The sequence below is a fragment of the Anguilla anguilla genome, chromosome 3 (assembly GCF_013347855.1).
Source record: "Anguilla anguilla isolate fAngAng1 chromosome 3, fAngAng1.pri, whole genome shotgun sequence".
Classification (NCBI taxonomy): domain Eukaryota; kingdom Metazoa; phylum Chordata; class Actinopteri; order Anguilliformes; family Anguillidae; genus Anguilla; species Anguilla anguilla.
In genome coordinates this window covers 44,468,929-44,488,645 of record NC_049203.1, presented here as the reverse complement: position 1 = coordinate 44,488,645, position 19,717 = coordinate 44,468,929, and the positions used below count along the sequence as shown (strand labels likewise).

Sequence of the window (19,717 nt, the reverse complement as noted above, 5' to 3'; positions counted from 1 at the left end):
AACGTATTTTAGTGGACTGTTTAGGCCAAATGAGAAGAATGAACTGGCTGCCATGTTGTTACGGTTTGAAAATGGGGAGCTGAACCAAAGGACCGCAGTGCATTTATCCGGTCTTCAGGTATTCTGGGCTATGTCACTTGTTCATTATTTGGCCCTGTATTGATCCCATGGAGGCATCAGATGGAACCTGGTTGAATTATTTCCGTAGTACCACCCATCAAACAGACATTTTTCGGGGTCATGCATGTCCCCATGCGTCCGCACTGCATTGGGAGAGAACATACCTTGAGTTTGTACAGGTATAGCTACGCCCAGTATTTCCCAATATTTGTACAGGTATAGCCACAGTGTTTGAAATCATCTTACACATAGAAAACATAGCTCTATCAATGAAGGTGCCTGGTGCACATTTCCTGGATAATACCTCTTGGCTGCCTGTGGGAATTAGCAGGAAGTAGTTTGCACCAATCACTGTTGGTGGACGGCCTATCTACTTTCTATGTATAAGGTGATGTCACGACTTTCTGATCTCTATTACATCTGTTTGCAATTAGGCTTTATAAATCCTGTAATGAATGGAGCTATGTTCTGTCAATCACTGTCATCTGAACCAGTCAAATGACTTCACTCTCCAGACCAGAACACTGTGACTCATTCAAATGAGAGACGCCCTGATGATTGCCGCCCTTGGTTTTTTATTGTGTCGCCTGTAATTCGGTTCTTGTTGAAAGCATAACAAGTTCATTGGCTGTGATTTGGTGCCTGTGGAGAGACCAGCCACAGTAACTTCTGTCCAGGTCAAAAACTTAAGTGAACGGAGTAGGATACAGTATTCTGACAATGAACAAAATTACAGTCAATCTTTAGCAAAACGTGCTGCTTAGGTAGCACTGTGTGCAATTAAGTGAAAGTATTTTGCACAAAACTGCAAGTTTTGACAACACAGTGTCTATCTCTGATAAAAGCCTTCAACCTGTGTGTGAGTCTGTGTGGTTCATGGTGAGTGTGTCTGATGTATAGTGAGTGTGTGTGGTGTGTAGTGTGTGTGTGATATATAGTGTGTGGTGTATGGTGATTGTGTGTTGTATAGTAAGGGTGATGTATAGCAAGTGTGGTATTTAGTGTGTGGTGGATGGTGACTTGTGGTGTATAGTGAGTGTGGTGTGTGGTGAGTGGTGTGTAGTGTGTGCGATGTATAGTGTGTGTCGTGTGTGATGTGTGGGGTATAGTGAGTGGTGTATGGTGAGTGTGTAGTGTATAGTGAGGGTGGTGTATAGTATGTGAAGTGTATGGTGTGTGGTGTATAGTGAGGGTGGTGTATGGTGAGTGTGTAGTGTATAGTGTGTCGTGTGTGATGTGTGGGGTATAGTGAGTGGTGTATGGTGACTGTAGTGTATTGTGAGGGTGGTGTATAGTGTGTGTAGTGTATGGTGTGTGGTGTATAGTGAGGGTAGTGTATGGTGAGTGAGTAGTGTATAGTGTGTGTAGTGTATGTTGTGTGGTGTATAGTGAGGGTGGTGTATGGTGAGTGAGTAGTGTATGTTGAGTGTGTGTGTAGGTAAATGTATTTTTGTTTCCTCCTCTCCATAGCAGCAGAGCCCACTTGTCATTTCTGTAAGAGGAGTTCCCTGCCACAGTACCAGGCTACGCTCCCTGAGGGCACTGTCTATAACTTCTGCAGCTCCAGCTGTGTAACTAAGTTCCAGGTACAGCCACGCCCGATCTGTTTGTACAGGTGTAGCCACACCCAGTTTGTCCCAATGTTCGTACAGGTATAGCCATGTCTAGTCTTTCCCGGCGTTTTTACTGGAATAGCCCCTCCAAGCCAATCACAGTGTTTGTACAGCTGTACTGTAGCTACGCCCAGTCTTTTCTGGTGTATATCCAGGTATAGCCACACCCAGTCTGTTTAAGTAGGTATATGCCTAATCTTTCACAGTGTTTATACAGGTATAGCCACGCCCAGTCTTTACCATTGCATGTAGAGGGGTTTTATCCTACATTCAATAGTCATGAATATGAATACATCCTATATTATTCTCTCTCTGTCTCTGTCTCTCTCTCTCTCTCTGACACACACACTCTCTCTCAGAGTGCAAACATGCAGACCCTGAATGGGCAGACCGTGGCCTCCGCGCCCAGCGGAGTTCAGCTGAAATGCAACTACTGCCGGGGTGCCTTCAGCCTAAAGCCTCAGGTCCTGGAGTGGGAGGTGAGCCCATTTCTAATGACAGTATAAGGCACTACTGATGTCATAACCAAGAGAGAAGGCAGGGAAAGCCACTGATTTTATCATGGACGAACCAGATGCTCATTCCTTGCACTCATCCTGTCCTCCTTTTTGTCAACTACAGGCAGTTATGGCTAGTAACAGTTTCCAGACTCTGTACTGCACAGCATAATGAATTTTCAGAAGAAAGGAAGGGGTCACAATTTTCAGCATTATCTGATTAGCCTGTAACAATATCTGAGGCAGCGTTCACCCAGTTTCCCCCATTAACTCCCTCCACATGTGAACGTTCCCCCTGAACGATGGCCACATCTCCAAACGTCTTTTGGGAAGGTCGGGAAATGTTCCACCGTGACTCCACTCTCTTTTCCTGTAGAATAAAGTGTATCAGTTCTGCAGCAAGACCTGCTGCGACGATTACAAGAAGCTGCACTGCATCGTGACCTTCTGCGAGTACTGCCAGGAGGAGAGGACGCTGCACGAGACCGTCAGCTTCTCAGGGGTCAAGAGGCCTTTCTGCAGTGAGGGTGAGAATCCCCCTGCTTTTGTTTCAGGCCGTGATTCTGGCCCGCATACACCAGTGCTGGTTCACTCCCGCATCCGGCCTAATATTCACATATTTCTCATCTGATGTAGCGCATGACATTAATAATATCAGATCAAATAATGATTAAACCAGTGGCAACCAACCCTGTTCCTGGAGATCTATCTAATTCTGCACACCTGACTCTACTAATGAACAGCTCAACAAGATCTCTAGCTGTTGAATGAGGTGTGCTTTTTTAGGGTTGGAGTAAAACCCAGGACGGTAGATCTCCAGGAACAGGGTTGGTTACCGCTGGATTTCACTAATTGAATAACATAGCAGGCACTGAACAGAAGTTCCCATGGAATCCTGAAACGGATTTGGACTCTTGTGCAAAGTATAATGATCAAAGGAGTGATGCCTGTGCTGCTTGTTTTAGTCCTGTATTGTTGTTGTACTCCACAGCCAGCAGGGTGCACTGTGTTCTTGTCTCCCCTGTGCTCCATTATTGAACTTCCTGTGCCTATCCACTAGATGGGGTGCTTGTACAAGAATCATTGCATTGAAGTTAGTCTTTTTGTACCGATCATGACAGTCATTATTGACAATAATTATTTTTTTAATGTATTTTAGTGATTTATTTTGCGATATTTATTTTAAAATATCAGAGGGAAATTGCTCGAGACAAATTTACTACCTCCATTTACTTACTACCATTGCAATGGAATGCATATTTGTAAGTTGAGAATAAAATTCTTATCATATCTGACACTGTGTTTATTGACAAATAGGCTAAGCATTGAGACTTTGTTATGATAGTAAAACTTTGGTACTGATGTGCACTGTTATGGGCGCATGCATTATCCATGCGAGTGGTGCCGCACGACTAGGATGCATTCTAAAAATAGATTTTTCCCAATGCTTGGAATCAATTTGGCATCGATCACTCGATCTGTGAAATAATTGAAAATCCCCATCCTTATTAAGTATATCAGATGCGTGTTTGATTGTGTGTCTGTTGGTATTTGCTGCAGGCTGCAAGCTGCTGTACAAGCAGGACTTTGCGCGGCGACTGGGTCTGAAGTGCGTCACGTGCAACTACTGCACCCAGATGTGCAAGAGAGGCGTGACCAAGCAGGTGGACGATGTGCAGCGGGACTTCTGCAGTGAGGCCTGTGCAAAAAAGTTCAACGACTGGTACTACAAAGTGAGGGCGCCCCCGTGTGGACGCACCCTGCATCGCTGCAGTGTTCGACCCATCCTTACTGACTTACTGTAGTAGGGTACATACAACAGTGAATGTGCCTATAGAGAGAGGTGTGTAAGCATACGTGTGTGTGTGTGCATGTATGTGTGCGTGTGTGTTTGTGTGTGTGTGTGTGTGTATGTGTGCGTGTGTGTTTGTGCGTGTGTGTGTGTGTGTGTGTGTGTGTGTGTGCGTGTATGTGTGCGTGTGTGTGTGTGTGTGTGTGTGTGTTTGTCTGTCCCAGGCATTGCGCTGTGACTGCTGTAAGCTGCAGGGGAACCTGACGGAGTCGGTGCAGTGGAGAGCCGAGATGAAGCACTTCTGTGACCAGCAGTGTCTCCTGCGTTTCTACTGCCAGCAAAACCAACCCAACCTCTGCACTCAAAAGGGCCCTGAGAACATGGCCCTGGGTACGTACCTCTCCTCTGGCCCCTGAGGGAGGGAAAGGAGCCTGTCTGTGAGGGAAAGGAGCCTGTCTGTGAGGGAAAGGAATGTGTCTGTGAGGGACGAGAACCGGTCCGTGAGACCTTATCTGTGAGAGACACTGTCTGTGAGGGACAGAAACCTGTCCGTAAAGGAGCGGAACCCATCTGTGAGGACAAGGAACCTGTCTGTGAGGGAGATTAACCTGTCTGTGAGGGATGATCACTTGATGGTGATTCTTCCTTTCTCCTTAACGGGATAGTACATGTTTCTCAGTCATAGTTGTAAACCTCCACACACTGGCATCTAAATTAGTCTGTAGCTCTTATGTTTTGAAAGAAGGTGGTCTCACTGTAAATCTCTAGGACAGAAACTCAACCATCTGTTTGGCTGCTTGTGGGGTTTGCCCATTTCCTGTCTCTGATGCTGTTGTCGATTTACAGGGTATGGAGCACAGCTGACAGCAGCCAAAACCACGGTGAGACCTTCACAGGCCTTCACACACACCACCTACATTGACAGGCTTAATATGGTAATGAAACACAAACCCTGACTTCTGCACTCCCTCTCTCATTCTCTCTCTCTCCCATTTGCCCTGTAGATATTTAACCAGGCGGTTGTGTCATCATTTGCTGGAGGGATGTTGAAAGATGTGAAGAACAAGGCGGTGCTCTGCAAACCCCTCACCATGACCAAGGCCACATACTGCAAACCACACATGCAGAGCAAGCACTGCCAGACAGGTATACCCGTGAGCACATACTCATATACACACACACACACACACACCTCATACCCACACACACACACACACACACACATGCCTCTCATACACACACACACACACACACACACCTCATACCAACACGCACACAGTCACACACACTTCATATCCACACACACACACAGCTCATACATGCACACACAGACACACACAGTCTTACCCACATGCATACTCTGTTCTAGCTGTACTATTGAATTTACTCTGTGCCGCTTCATCATGCCTGACTCCTGCTTGTGTGTGCGCATGTGTGTGTGTCTCCTGCAGAGGAGTTGGTGAAGAAGGAGTATGTTCCCGTCCCCATCCCTGTCCCAGTTTACGTTCCTGTGCCCATGAACCTGTACACACAGGCCACGCCCACTTCTGTCACACTACCTGTCCCGGTAAGCGGTCCCTCTGTCAACCTACCAGCGCAGTACAGTCAGACCGCGTGCATGTGCACAGACTATGGGTACACACACCCACCAACTATGGGTGCACACACCCACCAACTATGGGTGCACACACACACTGACTATGGGTGCACACACACAGACATCCTGAAATGTACTGTTGGAGATGTTCAGGCCATTCTTTCAGGTGATTATCCTGGTCCAGAAGGCATTATCTGTATGAATTGTGTTATCAAACATAAATATGGAAACACTTTTAAAATTATTTTTAAAGATGCCTGGGTGTATTTATATATTGTGTTCTTTCTGTGTATGAGTAATTTAGCTATTTTTATAACGTATTTATTAAGATACTCTTTTTTTAGTTTATCGTACATAACGTGTATGAATTTATAATAATAAGTATGTACACAGTTGAGTCACAGAATTATTTTATGTCAGTAATCATGGCTTTCAACCAAGAAATAATGTGATGTTATTTGTGAACAATGTGGTAAGCAGACTTTTTTGAGCACGTTCTTTTGGCTGAAAAGCACTTATGTCAAAAAGTTGTTTTTTTTTTTACTTTTTTAATATGAATAATGAACAGTTGTTGTGATTGGTTGAAGAGTGTTGGTTTTGGATGAAGTAGATATTGACCAGTGGGGAGAATTGGCAATAAGGAACTTGGGACTGGAAAAGGAAATGATGAAATATGGAAAATAAGTTTTGAGCTTTATTGTGGAGTTTTGTGAAGTTGTATTAGAACCTTGTGTTTCCATGAGGTCAGTAGGTTATGTTTGTAAGGAGTGAGTCTGGTCAATCGTATTATTTCTGTGGGAAACCCTGTAAAGCGGTGGTTCCCAACCTTAGTCCTGGGGACCCCCTGGTTTTCTCCAACCACAGTTGCAATCCCAGAATTTTAACATTTTTCTTAATTAGATGGTTTCCTTGTTTAGGAATTATTTTCCCTCCTAAGCCACATTATGTCAGAAATAGCTATGCATGCCATGAAGTATAGTGTCCATCCATCCATCCGTTATCTATACCCGCTTATTCCTGGTCAGGGTCATGGGAGATACTGGAGCCTCTCCCAGCATGCATTGGGCGAGAGGTAGGAATACACCCATGACAGTTTTCCAGTCCATCACAAGGGTGTCCTGTTCCTGCCGTGCTTATAGTGCTACTGTACATTGCAAATAATTGCATAAAAAGAGGTAACAAAATAATTTAACTTAATCAAATTAAAGACTGAAGTGAATCATTAGTCTCCTAATTGGTATGGACACAAGTGTGGACACATGGTCACTAAAGCTAACAATGTGGCAGATACTGTATAATTCAAAGACAAAGCAAATGATAATATGCCAAGCCTGCACAGTTAATCATTTAAACACTTTGACAGAACTTAAACACATACGTTCAGCAACCTAATTAGGAGCCTATTGAGTGCGAGCCATTCCCTGCCAAGGAATAACTCACTAGATGGCAATTCTGCCATCCCAGTCTATGAGACTGAATTAAATTCCTTATAATATCTTTCGGTGAAGCTGTTTGATGTGTGATGTTAAGAGTCCCACGGGTGACCAGGCGTCCCTCTCCTGGTGAAACTGCGTGAGGTGTGGGTTGGTGTTCAAATTCTTGTTGAAGACCAGTCCCACTATCTTCCACTGAAGCTGGTGCTGAAAGTCTCGTGGCTGACCAGTCATCTCTTTTTCACTGAAGCTGGTGTTGATGTTCTCATTGGTGACTGTTCCTCTCCCTCTCTAACTGAAGATGGGGTTGAAAGTTTCATGGGTGACTATTTCTCTCTCTCCCAATGAAGATGGGGTTGAAAGTTTCATGGGTGACTATTTCTCTCTCTCCCACTGAAGATGGGGTTGAAAGTCTCGCGGGTGACCGGTCCTCTCCCACTGAAGCTGCTGTCGAAAGTTTTGGGTGACCAGTTGTTCCTCTCCTAGGTGCCCGTGCCAGTGTTCTTGCCCACCACCCTGAGCAACGCGGAGCAGATCCTGCACACCATCTCTGAGCTGAAGACCAAAGTCCCTGCTGACCCTCTGGAGGCAGACCTGCTCACCATGGCCGAGATGATCGCAGAGGCCGACGATGAGAAACCCAACCTCACAGGTAGGGGGCGCCATCGCCCACAGGCCTTACCTGTGTCCCCTTGCGTGTTCACATGCGCAGTTTTACCTCACGGGTGAAGTTAGGCTTTGAGAGCAAAGGCATAGCATAACAAAATGACACGGTATACTTGATGGACTTTTGAACACAGGGTTTCCACTTGTTGTGTCTAGGAACCGACAGAATTCAAAGTCCAATCTTTAATTTGTAGAAAACAACTTCACGAGGGAAAAGACACCACAGCAGCAAGCTCTTCAGAAAAGTTAGACATTGTTTGCACAGGTGCACAAAGCCAGATCAATTCTGCAGAATTGAAACTCGATTGTCAGTTTCACATTCATTTTATACACAAATGTACCCCACACCTTCCCTTAACACATTTCTTAAAATACCAGCCATCTGTCCTTCTTGGAACCACAATGATTTTAATTTCCTGCTCTTGGGTCGGCCTGACCTTCTTGGCACCACAATGATTTTCTGTTCTTAGATGATAACGTTATTGTGGAATGTTACCCCAACTTTCCCTTAAACAAATATTAGTCTTTATTCTGTAATGTTTCTTTAAGCATACAAGTTACAGAATGTATAGCCTCCTGTAATTTTCCATTTATATTCAGTTTACGTAAGGGTCACTGTAAAAATATTAGTCTTCTAGCACTTTTATTTGGTAATAGTGTTTTGTTAGTTTTGGAAAAATATTCGTCTTCTAGCACTTTTATTTGGCAATAGCGTTTTGTTAGTTTTGGAAAAATATTAGTCTTCTTGCACTTTTATTTGGCAATAGCATTTTCTGCTGAGTGAGTAAGTGTGGTTTTTTTTAAGCCTTCTGCGTTTGCTTTTTTTTCTACAGTGGATACTGTGGTTTCTTGCGTTTCCATAAGCTTAGCTGCAACTACTGATATAGGTTTATTGGATTACATATTGATTATATGAGTGTATAGTTATACATGTGATATATTTTTATCATGAAGCATCGAGAGTTTGGAGGAAACAGTTTGATCAACATTGATGGGAATACTCTGATGGGAAACTTTAACATGTGACGTCATCTCAATCATGGGGAGTCTCAAAATTTTCCTACACACTCTCCCTCAAAAATCCTCCAGTTTATCAGTTAAAGTAATACAGCCACTGGTCCGAAAGGGATGGAATAGCCACGTTTTTGTTGCTTTATTGACGGTCCACAATACTCAAACTCAAACAATAAAAACACACCGTTTTTAGTTGTTCTTCAGAATGGGTTTGTGTAAGTCCTGTTGTATGATGGTTCTTGAATTAGTGGAGCACTGTAAATGAGTGGACCCTGCTTTCTGCTGTTTGCCATTTGAGGTGTGAAACGTGAACGTGTGGAAAAAGAGGACATAAAGAGTGAGAGTGAGGAAGAGGAGGGGCAGGAAGGAGCAGATAACTCCTACCAACACGAATTGGACCTGGAGGAGGACTTCCCCCAAGGTACGGTTTGGAAGAGCCCTCCTTTTCCGTGGCCCATTGACCAGCATTGCCCCTGTCTAAAGAGCAACACAAGCCCAGGCACTTTACTGACTACTAAGTGTGGAAAATCGCTGTGCTATAACATGGTGAATACCTGTGGTCTATTTTATAACATGCTGTGGCACTGGAGAAAAGTGCTGTGGCACTTTGTTTTAGCATGAGAAATATCTCTGGTCTGTGTTCTAACAGTGGAGAATATCTGTTATAGCACAGTGATTATCTCTAGTCTGCTATAGTATATTACTTTCGAGAATCTTTTTTATAACACAATGTATATCTGTGTTATAAGATATTAACATCTCTGCTCTGGGTTATAAAAGGATGTAGAGCTCTGTTATAATATGATGAATAATGAACATCTCCTCAGTATGTTAACTGCCCAGCTGCCATTGTCTCATGTTGTGCTCTGACACTGGTGGGGGTGGAGGGGGGGGGGTTGATCTTGTATAACGGTAGCCAGTCACAAGGGTTTGTGGGGAGCGGTACAGTAGTTCAGATTAAAATTCCTCGGTCGCTATTTCGGGCTGTCACCAGCGGTATCGGGCTTGGGGATTTGGTTTGGTGTATTTATACATGAATGTAAGTAGTGTCAAGGGCCGAGGGGAGTCTGACACTCAGCGGGCTCTCACCTTGCAGACTGACGGCTTGCTGCTTTTGATCTGGCATACGGAAGAGCTGCTGTCGGGTTCACATGGCTCAGTTCACCAATAAGCATACTGACGTTTTTTTAAATTTAGGTATGGCTTACAATAATAAATGGTATGATCACTATTAGCATGTTAATGCTATCCTTTTTTACATGATTAAATGTAAAGATAATAGTGCAATTAAAAGTCGAAAATATGTCTGTATTTCACTTTGTTTAATATTTAAGCATTCAAAGTTCCATGCCCCTGTATGTAAGTAGGCATACTATTGTCGGGGCCCACACAGCCTTTAGTGGACAACAAGCCACCAGTGCTGTAGGGTGTGGTCATGCCTCAAGCCTCAATGCTTTATGGTTCATTCATGAAACCCAGTGCTCCCTCTCTCACCTTCTCTCTGCTGTAGCTCCTGTTCTGCTCCCTGCCGTTGAGGGTTTGGAGACTGAAATGGGACTTGCCCTGCCTTTGGGTCCGGAGGCAATTAAAGAGGAGAAGCCTCGGCCCTCGGTCAGAAAGAAAGTGAGACTCGAATGCAAGGGGCCAGTCTTGACTCTTAATTGTTTAGTTAGTTAAGCATTTACTTGTTCTGATGTTTTTTTGAAGAAGTCATGAGCTACAGATGTACCCTCAGTGTAAATGTTCTACTACAGTCTGATATAGGAGTGTATCAGTATTCATGTTTAAAAATTAGGCCAGAATAATTGTTTTGAACAAAAACCAGTATACACGCTGGCCCTCCAGGAGTGGAGTTGTGTACCCCTGGTGTAATTAGAGATAATGAGAAAGAGAGGGATATAGGAATTGTTTCAGTGGGTTGATTGTTTTGAGGATGCCAGTCAGCAATAAAACAGAAATTAAGCCATAACCCAAAGAGGTGGATTCATTTAAGGATGTTCGACTGTACCCTCTTTGATCAGGGACACAAGAGGAGGGCAGTGGAGAGGGATGCCCCATCAGACCCCACACCTGAAGCCCTACCAGAGGGAGAAGGAAATCCCTGTTCCTTCCCCCTAAAGGCCAGGTATGGGCTGAACGCCTGGAGGAGATGGGTTCTGACCTCAACTGAAAAACCCCTGGATGAAAAAGGCAAGGATCAGTTGAGGGGTAAGTGGATCGCATGTAAGACCAGTGTACAAACTCTAAACAATCTGGATTTCAGTACACTGCCCTGGTTTATTCCAGTGATGGTCTGGATGGCCATTAACTGAGCTCCAAGCTGATGTATCAGAAACAGTACATCACTCTGTCAATGATGTACTGTTTGAGTCAACTGAAGGAATTCCCCTCTACCACAAAGCTTTCAAGATTTGGTATAGGGTGATGAAACCTGTTTCTGGAGACCTGTGTGCACATGAACTCTTGCTCTGACTTTCAATGTGAATGTTGAAGTCTGGCTCTGATGTGTTGTGTAAATCAACAAATCTGGCTCTGAAGTCCTGTGTGAATGATGAGATCTTGCTCTGATGTTTAGTCTTGAACTGCAGATCTGAAGCCCTTTGTGAATGTTAAAATCTGGCTCTGAAGCCCTGTGTGAATGATGAAATCTTGCTCTGAAGTCCTGTGTGAATGATGAAATCTTGCTCTGATGTTTAGTCTTGAACTGAAGCTCTGTAAATGTTGAAATCTTGTTCTGAAGCCCTGTGTGAATGATGAAATCTGGCTCTGAAGCCCTGTGTGAATATTCAGATCTGGCTCTGAAGCTGTCTGCCGTGGCCTGTTTGCAGTTAAGCCGGTACGGTTGAAGAGGAGCTTGCTGTCCCTTAGCGTGGCGGAGCTGAACTGCGGCCTCGCCCGTTTCGTTAGTGAGGTGCGCCGGCCTAATGGGGAGAGCTACGCACCCGACAGCATCTTCTATCTCTGCCTAGGCATCCAGCAGGTCTGTCACCAAGGAGACTCTGTCTCTCATCTCCGTGTCTGTCTAATTTCTTGCCTGATGAATGGACTCTCCAGTCTGAAAACTGTCTAAACGTTAAGTTGAGAACTCCTGGGTGGGTCATCCTGCTAAGGCGCTGTTCTAGTGACCCACGGTCCGGTGTGGAACCTGGACCTTGGCAGGACAAACTGGACGATTGGTGCTAGCATTGCCCAGAGACGGGAGAATTTTGGTCGACCAGGACGACAGTGTGTTATCATGCACTAGCAGCCCCGTCCAGTAGATCTGACACCCACGGTCGGGCCTGTCGAGCTGCATGTGAAATGCTGTCCTCAAACTCATGCCTGTGCGAGGCCCACTTGTAGTGTGCAGTGTGATAAAAAGCAGAAGCTCTGGTCACATGCTTGGGAGGAGAGCAAATGATTGTCTGCGCTCTCCTGAATCCATAGCAACACTGACGCTGATAAATAAGAATGGGTATTCCAAAAAGTGGGAGAAAAATACTTTTTAAAGGTTAAAGTAGTCTTTTTGTGTCTTCTGATGAATGTCTGTGAATGGGTCAAAGACAATAACAGAGTACAATAACTAAGGCAGCACCAGAACCTTTCAGATGCTGGAGTTATGGAGGGTGGATGGAATATAGGGCCAGTAGTTTACTTTATAGTGGTCTCTGTTAGAATGTGCCAACATTAAAATTTCATATTACTATTTTTAACAAAATAGCAGAATTCAGAAGTAAATACACTGACCTATAAACAGTTTTTCAATAAAATCACATGCAGCTAATTGAAGTAAATGTAAACATTTTGGCCTGCTTTTAAACAAAGCAATAACTGTGCAGCTTATTCAGAAAAAATGTCAACAATTTGATCCACTTTTAAACCAAAAATAACTCTTTATTTCAAGGGAAAAAAACATACTGATAGCTTTTCCGTTGTTTTTAGTAACGTTATCTCCCGCTGCAGCAATGTATGACCTTCGCCTTCCACCATGGAACAGTGAAAGCTTCTTTTATGTCCGAGAATAAGTGCTCTATTTCTGAATTACTTTCTTCAGTTTTATAGGCAGTTGACCAATGTGTGACAACCGGTTGTTTTGGCAATGACTGTGATATAAATTTATGACGATTAAATAGCCATTAATGTTTTTTTTACAGAGATAAAGTTATATCAATTATCGTCCCAACCCTAGTCTCTGTTGACTCAGTGGAATTATTTACGTTATTTATTTATTTATTTGGGATATTTATTTTTTGTTAGCATCTGCGTGACAATGGAAGAACAGATGACATCTTCAGTGACCCCGCCTACCACCGCTTTGGACAGGAACTAAACAAAGTCTTGAAGGGCTGGCAGCCTACTGTTCTTCCTGATGGTACAGTATGCCTCCTTTCCTGCCTCAGTTCCTTTCTTTCTTTCTGTTTGTACACCAAGGCTAGGTTGCAGTCAGGTTAAACACAGCATGACAGGACTTCACCATTCTCTGCAGTGGGTTTGCATGCTCTCTGTGGGCCAGGTTGGAGGAGTTGGCTGTCACTGACCCTGTATCTCAGTCCCTGAGTCTGTTACTGATTGTCTATGACCCTCTGTCTCAGTCTCTGACTCTGTGACTGTCTATGACCCTCTGTCTCAGTCTCTGACTCTGTGACTGAATGTCTATGCCCCTGTGACTCACTCTTTGGCTCTGTGGATGTCTGTGACACTGTAACTCAGTCTCTGACTCTGTGACTGTCTATGACCCTCTGTCTCAGTCTCTGACTCTGTGACTGAATGTCTATGCCCCTGTGACTCACTCTTTGGCTCTGTGGATGTCTGTGACACTGTAACTCAGTCTCTGACTCAGTGACTCTGACTCCAGGCTCCCTCTGGGGTCGGGTAGAGGAGCAGGCTGTCTGACTCTGTGACTGTCTGTGACACTGAGACTTAGTCTCTAACTCAGTGACTCTGACTCCAGGCTCCCTCTGGGGTCGGGTAGAGAAGCAGGCTGTCTGACTCTGTGACTGGCTATGATTCAGTCTGACTCAGTGATTCTGATTCCAGGCTCATTCTGGGGTCGGGTGGAGGAGCAGGCTGTCTGACTCTGTGACTGGCTATGATTCAGTTTGACTCAGTGATTCTGATTCCAGGCTCATTCTGGGGTCGGGTGGAGGAGCAGGCTGTCTGACTCTGTGACTGTCTGTGGCACTGTGACTCAGTCTCTGACTCTGTGACTCTGACTCCAGGCTCCCTCAGGGGTCAGGTGGAGGAGCAGGCTGTCTGACTCTGTGACTGTCTGTGGCACTGTGACTCAGTCTCTGACTCTGTGACTCTGACTCCAGGCTCCCTCTGGGGTCGGGTGGAGGAGCAGGCCCTGTGGAGCTGCAGCCAGCTGGGCCAGGACTCCCCCGCCGCCCTGCTGCGCTCTCTGGTCTACCTCAACACCAAGTACTTGGGCCTGAGGACCGTGGAGCAGCACCTACGCCTCTCCTTCAGCAACGTCTATGGCCTTCGCAAAATGAACCCCTACACCAAGGAGCTCTCCATCTGCCTCCGCATACCTTCCATCTCACCGGAACAGCAAGGTACCAGCCCCATCTCACACCTTCCCACAGGAACCACAGCCTGCCAGCCTTTCTGCTGAACCTTGCTGTTTTAAGGGCTCTTTTCTTGAGGAATGAAAATTATAATGACAGCTGCTAATATGAAGAGAATGCACACTTTCAAGGGAACTGTTCTCATATGAGAACAGGAAGTACCATGTATTTTGTCTCCTATTTTTTTACAGAATCCCTGGACTTTGTTTGCTAAAGGATGCTATCGTGTCAGCTTGCTTGCCAAACTGATTACATCACCTGTTTTGCTTGGTATCAAAATCTGCTTTAGTTTTTTTTAAATCCAGTTTAAAATACCCCACCCTATATTCTCTCATTTTGGTCAGCATAGAACCTTTTGGTTTGGATGATTTTTTCTTTATTGAATCTTATCTTTGTGAGCAGTAAAACCAGGGACAAGGAAGAGAAAACGCAAAGAGGAAGACGATGATCCAGACTATTCCCCAGACAATGACTCAGGGAGCTGTCCGGTGAAGAAGAATGAGTGTCTTTTATATGAGCTCTACCTCTCCAAGTGGTGAGTCCCATTACACAACAAACGTTCCTGCGTTTCCCATAATTTAGGACTAGGACTAGGACTGCATTTCCCATACTGTATAGCTTTTACCTAGGGCTATAGAGTGTTACAGTTAGTAGCCCTACAACCCAGATACAAGTTTGCATTTTTAGCCATGGGTTCCCTTGCCAAGATTTCCAATGCCTTTGATTTATGCAGAAAATAAGGTCTGTGGTTAATATAAGCCTAAGAGAGTTTCACGTTTTGTTCTATGACATATATTACACACGTTGAATTTGTTTTGCTGTGTCTACACAGCCCAGCAGCTCTGAAGCACAGGACGGATGTGTTCTACATGAAACCAGAAATCTCCAGCAGTTCAGATAGCCCCCTCTGGTACAGCTCCACCCCCTTAGGGAACACCGCCCTGGAGAGCATCCTCACCCGAATCCTGCTGATTAAGGATATCTACAACAGACGGGACCCTTTGGAGGAGGAGGGGGAGGAAGAAGAAGAGAGGGAGGAGGAAGAGGCCAAGGACAGCAAAGAATAGCATCAGCCCCTCTCCTCCTTCTGGGAGCTCAATCTCAGCAGTACTGCACAATGCTCCCCGCTATTTAACCTCCAGCAAACTGATATCCAATCAGTGCTAAACCAGCAGCTGTCGGGGTTGGGAGGAAGGTCGGTCTCTCTCTCTCTCTCTCTCTCTCTCTCTCTCTCTCTCGTGCAGTGGAGTGGGGTGGAACTTGACAGTTTATGGCTGTTGTTTTTTTTTTTTGTTCCTTCACCCTCCCCTTCTTCTTCAGCTTTGGGCAAATGCAGACCCCTGATGTAGCATCTGTCACTACGCCCGATTGGAGGAACTTTGTGTGTGTAAATACTTTGGGAAAAGGGAGGAGGAAAGCGGAAGTGGTTTGATGCTGAGACTCTTAAATTCTCGTTTATAAAGGCCCTTTATTTATTACTGATTGGTTTGGATTTTTTGGAGGCTGGGGTTTCCCAGAATGCCCCATGGGACGTAGCATCTGAGTGGGAATGTGCCATGTGTACCTTTTCTTTCCTCCTATGAACATTAAACCTGCAGCTACTGTAAACTACAGCCCCACTGTGTCTCTTCTCTCCTCTCTGTTGTATGTGTGTTCATAAGTGTGTGTGCACCTGTCTGTGTGTGCATCTGTGTGTGTGTGTGCATATCTGTGTGTCTGCATCTGTGTATGTGTGTGTGTGTGTGTGTGTGTGTGTGCGCATATCTGTGTGCATCTGTGTGTGTGTCCGCTTATCTGTGTCTGCATCTGTGTATGTGTGTGTGCACAAATCTGTGTGCCTGCATCTGTGTATGTGTTTGTGTGTGCATATCTGTGTCTGCATCTGTGTATGTGTTTGTGTGTGCATATCTGTGTGTGTGTGCGTGTGTGTGTGTGTTTGTGCATTTGTGTGCACATATCTGTGTGTTTGCATTTGTGTGTGCGTGCGCGTACGTGTTTATGGCTGGGGTGATTTCCACAACTGCTTCTTCATAGCTGACTTGTCCTGCAGGAAGAACAGGCTCTTTAAGGTATTCAAACAGATGGATTTAAACTGCTGGTGGTGTTTCTGAAATGGACAGTGCTCAAAGTCAGCTTTATTTTTCAGGTATCTTTAGTGGTCACTGAAAAGGGGGTGCTAATACCATGCTGTGTTGGGCTGCCACAACGGTGTGTGGCTGTGGGTCTCACACTGGCCCCCTGCACCTGGTTTTATCACATATAACAGTGTGTGATGTCTCCACGATATTATGGAAACACCACAGGAACAAACATTGCAGTTTGTGGAGTACTGTGCACAGCCTTCAGGTTTTACTGTGCTCCCACATATCAGCCATTTTGGCTCCTGATAAGCTCTCTCCGTTGCTGAAGATGAAATTGACGTCAGATGCTCTTAAAATTCATTTGAGTATTATTTCCGTTTCGTTTTATTTATGAGTCGGGGGGTAATTTTAATGCATTTTGTTTTTTAAAAAGGTGCTTGTTTTTGATATTTGCTTTCTTTTCTGTTGTAGACTATATGTTGTTTTTTATATGACAATAAACTGCAGTGAGTACTTGATTTTTGCTTTTATTTATGTGTGTAGGTTTTTGATGTGTCAAAATCTTTGCTCTCCTGTATAACCCAGCATTGCCTTAAGTCCCTTGTCATGTGTGAAGGCTGTAGACCTCACAGGTATGAGTCTTGGCTTTGGCAGATTATGGATGGGGAGTCCACAGTGGTGGGGGCCAGGGGGTAGGGGGTGAGGTTGCTGTGGTATGTGTTCCTTCAGTAATGTAGTGGGTTACACATTGTCAGTGGGAGATGACTTTCCCCTGATTGGCTCTAACAGTCGTGTAGATCTATGTTCCCTGTGGGGTAGTATAGTGTGGGCTGATCCCACACTTCAATCTGCTCACCCTGATATGCACACCTCTAGCAGGTCTCTCTGATCTCACACATTCAGCAGGTCTCTCTGATCTCACACCTCTAGCAGGTCTCTCTGATCTCACACATTCAGCAGGTCTCTCTGATCTCACACATTCAGCAGGTCTCTCTGATCTCACACATTCAGCAGGTCTCTCTGATCTCACACATTCAGCAGGTCTCTCTGATCTCTCACATTCAGCAGGTCTCTCTGATCTCACACATTCAGCAGGTCTCTCTGATCTCACATTCAGCAGGTCTCTCTGATCTCACACATTCAACAGGTCTCTCTGATCTCACACATTCAGCAGGTCTCTCTGATCTCACACATTCAGCAGGTCTCTCTGATCTCACACATTCAGCAGGTCTCTCTGATCTCACATTCAGCAGGTCTCTCTGATCTCACACATTCAGCAGGTCTCTCTGATCTCACACATTCAGCAGGTCTCTCTGATCTCACACATTCAGCAGGTCTCTCTGATCTCACACATTCAGCAGGTCTCTCTGATCTCACACATTCAGCAGGTCTCTCCGATCTCACATTCAGCAGGTCTCTCTGATCTCACACATTCAACAGGTCTCTCCGATCTCACACATTCAGCAGGTCTCTGATCTCACACATTCAGCAGGTCTCTCTGATCTCACATTCAGCAGGTCTCTGATCTCACACATTCAGCAGGTCTCTCTGATCTCACACATTCAGCAGGTCTCTCTGATCTCACACATTCAGCAGGTCTCTGATCTCACACATTCAGCAGGTCTCTCTGATCTCACACATTCAGCAGGTCTCTCTGATCTCACACATTCAGCAGGTCTCTCCGATCTCACACATTCAACAGGTCTCTCCGATCTCACACATTCAGCAGGTCTCTCTGATCTCACACATTCAACAGGTCTCTCCGATCTCACACATTCAGCAGGTCTCTGATCTCACACATTCAGCAGGTCTCTCTGATCTCACACATTCAGCAGGTCTCTCTGATCTCACACATTCAGCAGGTCTCTCTGATCTCACACATTCAGCAGGTCTCTCCGATCTCACATTCAGCAGGTCTCTCCGATCTCACACATTCAACAGGTCTCTCCGATCTCACACATTCAGCAGGTTTCTCTGATCTCACACATTCAGCAGGTCTCTGATCTCACACATTCAGCAGGTCTCTCTGATCTCACACATTCAGCAGGTCTCTCTGATCTCACACATTCAGCAGGTCTCTCTGATCTCACACATTCAGCAGGTCTCTCCGATCTCACATTCAGCAGGTCTCTCTGATCTCACACATTCAACAGGTCTCTCCGATCTCACACATTCAGCAGGTCTCTGATCTCACACATTCAGCAGGTCTCTCTGATCTCACACATTCAGCAGGTCTCTCTGATCTCACACATTCAGCAGGTCTCTGATCTCACACATTCAGCAGGTTTCTCTGATCTCACACATTCAACAGGTCTCTCCGATCTCACATTCAGCAGGTCTCTCTGATCTCACACATTCAGCAGGTCTCTCCGATCTCACACATTCAGCAGGTCTCTCCGATCTCACATTCAGCAGGTCTCTCTGATCTCACACATTCAACAGGTCTCTCCGATCTCACACATTCAGCAGGTCTCTGATCTCACACATTCAGCAGGTCTCTCTGATCTCACACATTCAGCAGGTCTCTCTGATCTCACACATTCAGCAGGTCTCTGATCTCACACATTCAGCAGGTTTCTCTGATCTCACACATTCAGCAGGTCTCTCTGATCTCATACATTCAGCAGGTCTCTCTGATCTCACACATTCAACAGGTCTCTCCGATCTCACACATTCAGCAGGTCTCTCTGATCTCACACATTCAACAGGTCTCTCCGATCTCACACATTCAGCAGGTCTCTGATCTCACACATTCAGCAGGTCTCTCTGATCTCACACATTCAGCAGGTCTCTGATCTCACACATTCAGCAGGTCTCTGATCTCACACATTCAGCAGGTCTCTCCAATCTCATATTCAGCAGGTCTCTGATCTCACACATTCAGCAGGTCTCTCTGATCTCACACAATCAGCAGGTCTCTGATCTCACACATTCAGCAGGTCTCTCTGATCTCACATTCAGCAGGCCTATGATCTCACAGATTCAGCAGGTCTCTCTGATCTCACACATTCAGCAGGTCTCTCTGATCTCACATTCAGCAGGTCTCTGATCTCACACATTCAGCAGGTCTCTCTGATCTCACACATTCAGCAGGTCTCTGATCTCACACATTCAGCAGGTCTCTCTGATCTCACATTCAGCAGGCCTCTGATCTCACAGATTCAGCAGGTTTCTCTGATCTCACATTCAGCAGGTCTCTGATCTCACACATTCAGCAGGTCTCTCTGATCTCACACATTCAGCAGGTCTCTGATCTCACACATTCAGCAGGTCTCTGATCTGAGGTGTGACTCCTACTGGGCCGTAGGAGGCTAAGAGCAGATATGCGGCTGTGTGCAGGAGTGTAGGTCCGAGT

The 19,717-nt window shown here is 45.3% G+C and overlaps 1 protein-coding gene across 13 annotated transcripts in view; it reads left to right on the top strand.

The window, feature by feature from the left end:
• The window catches only part of LOC118223058 (zinc finger MYM-type protein 2-like), a 35,685-nt gene extending 19,788 nt beyond the window's left edge, over positions 1 to 15,897 (top strand). For 9 of the 13 annotated variants that reach the window (XM_035409152.1, XM_035409157.1, XM_035409148.1 and 6 more), the window contains 17 exons: positions 1,591 to 1,706; positions 2,093 to 2,212; positions 2,607 to 2,757; positions 3,791 to 3,963; positions 4,247 to 4,412; positions 4,869 to 4,903; positions 5,027 to 5,168; positions 5,474 to 5,589; positions 7,539 to 7,704; positions 9,031 to 9,153; positions 10,243 to 10,355; positions 10,754 to 10,940; positions 11,561 to 11,712; positions 12,969 to 13,083; positions 14,027 to 14,269; positions 14,684 to 14,816; positions 15,114 to 15,897. In XM_035409152.1, coding sequence (XP_035265043.1) covers positions 1,591 to 1,706; positions 2,093 to 2,212; positions 2,607 to 2,757; positions 3,791 to 3,963; positions 4,247 to 4,412; positions 4,869 to 4,903; positions 5,027 to 5,168; positions 5,474 to 5,589; positions 7,539 to 7,704; positions 9,031 to 9,153; positions 10,243 to 10,355; positions 10,754 to 10,940; positions 11,561 to 11,712; positions 12,969 to 13,083; positions 14,027 to 14,269; positions 14,684 to 14,816; positions 15,114 to 15,348 — 2,486 coding nt within the window. In that variant the 3' untranslated portion in view covers positions 15,349 to 15,897. The other 4 variants (XM_035409158.1, XM_035409156.1, XM_035409159.1 and 1 more) reach the window with 3 other exon arrangements.
• The last annotated feature ends 3,820 nt before the right edge of the window (positions 15,898 to 19,717 follow it).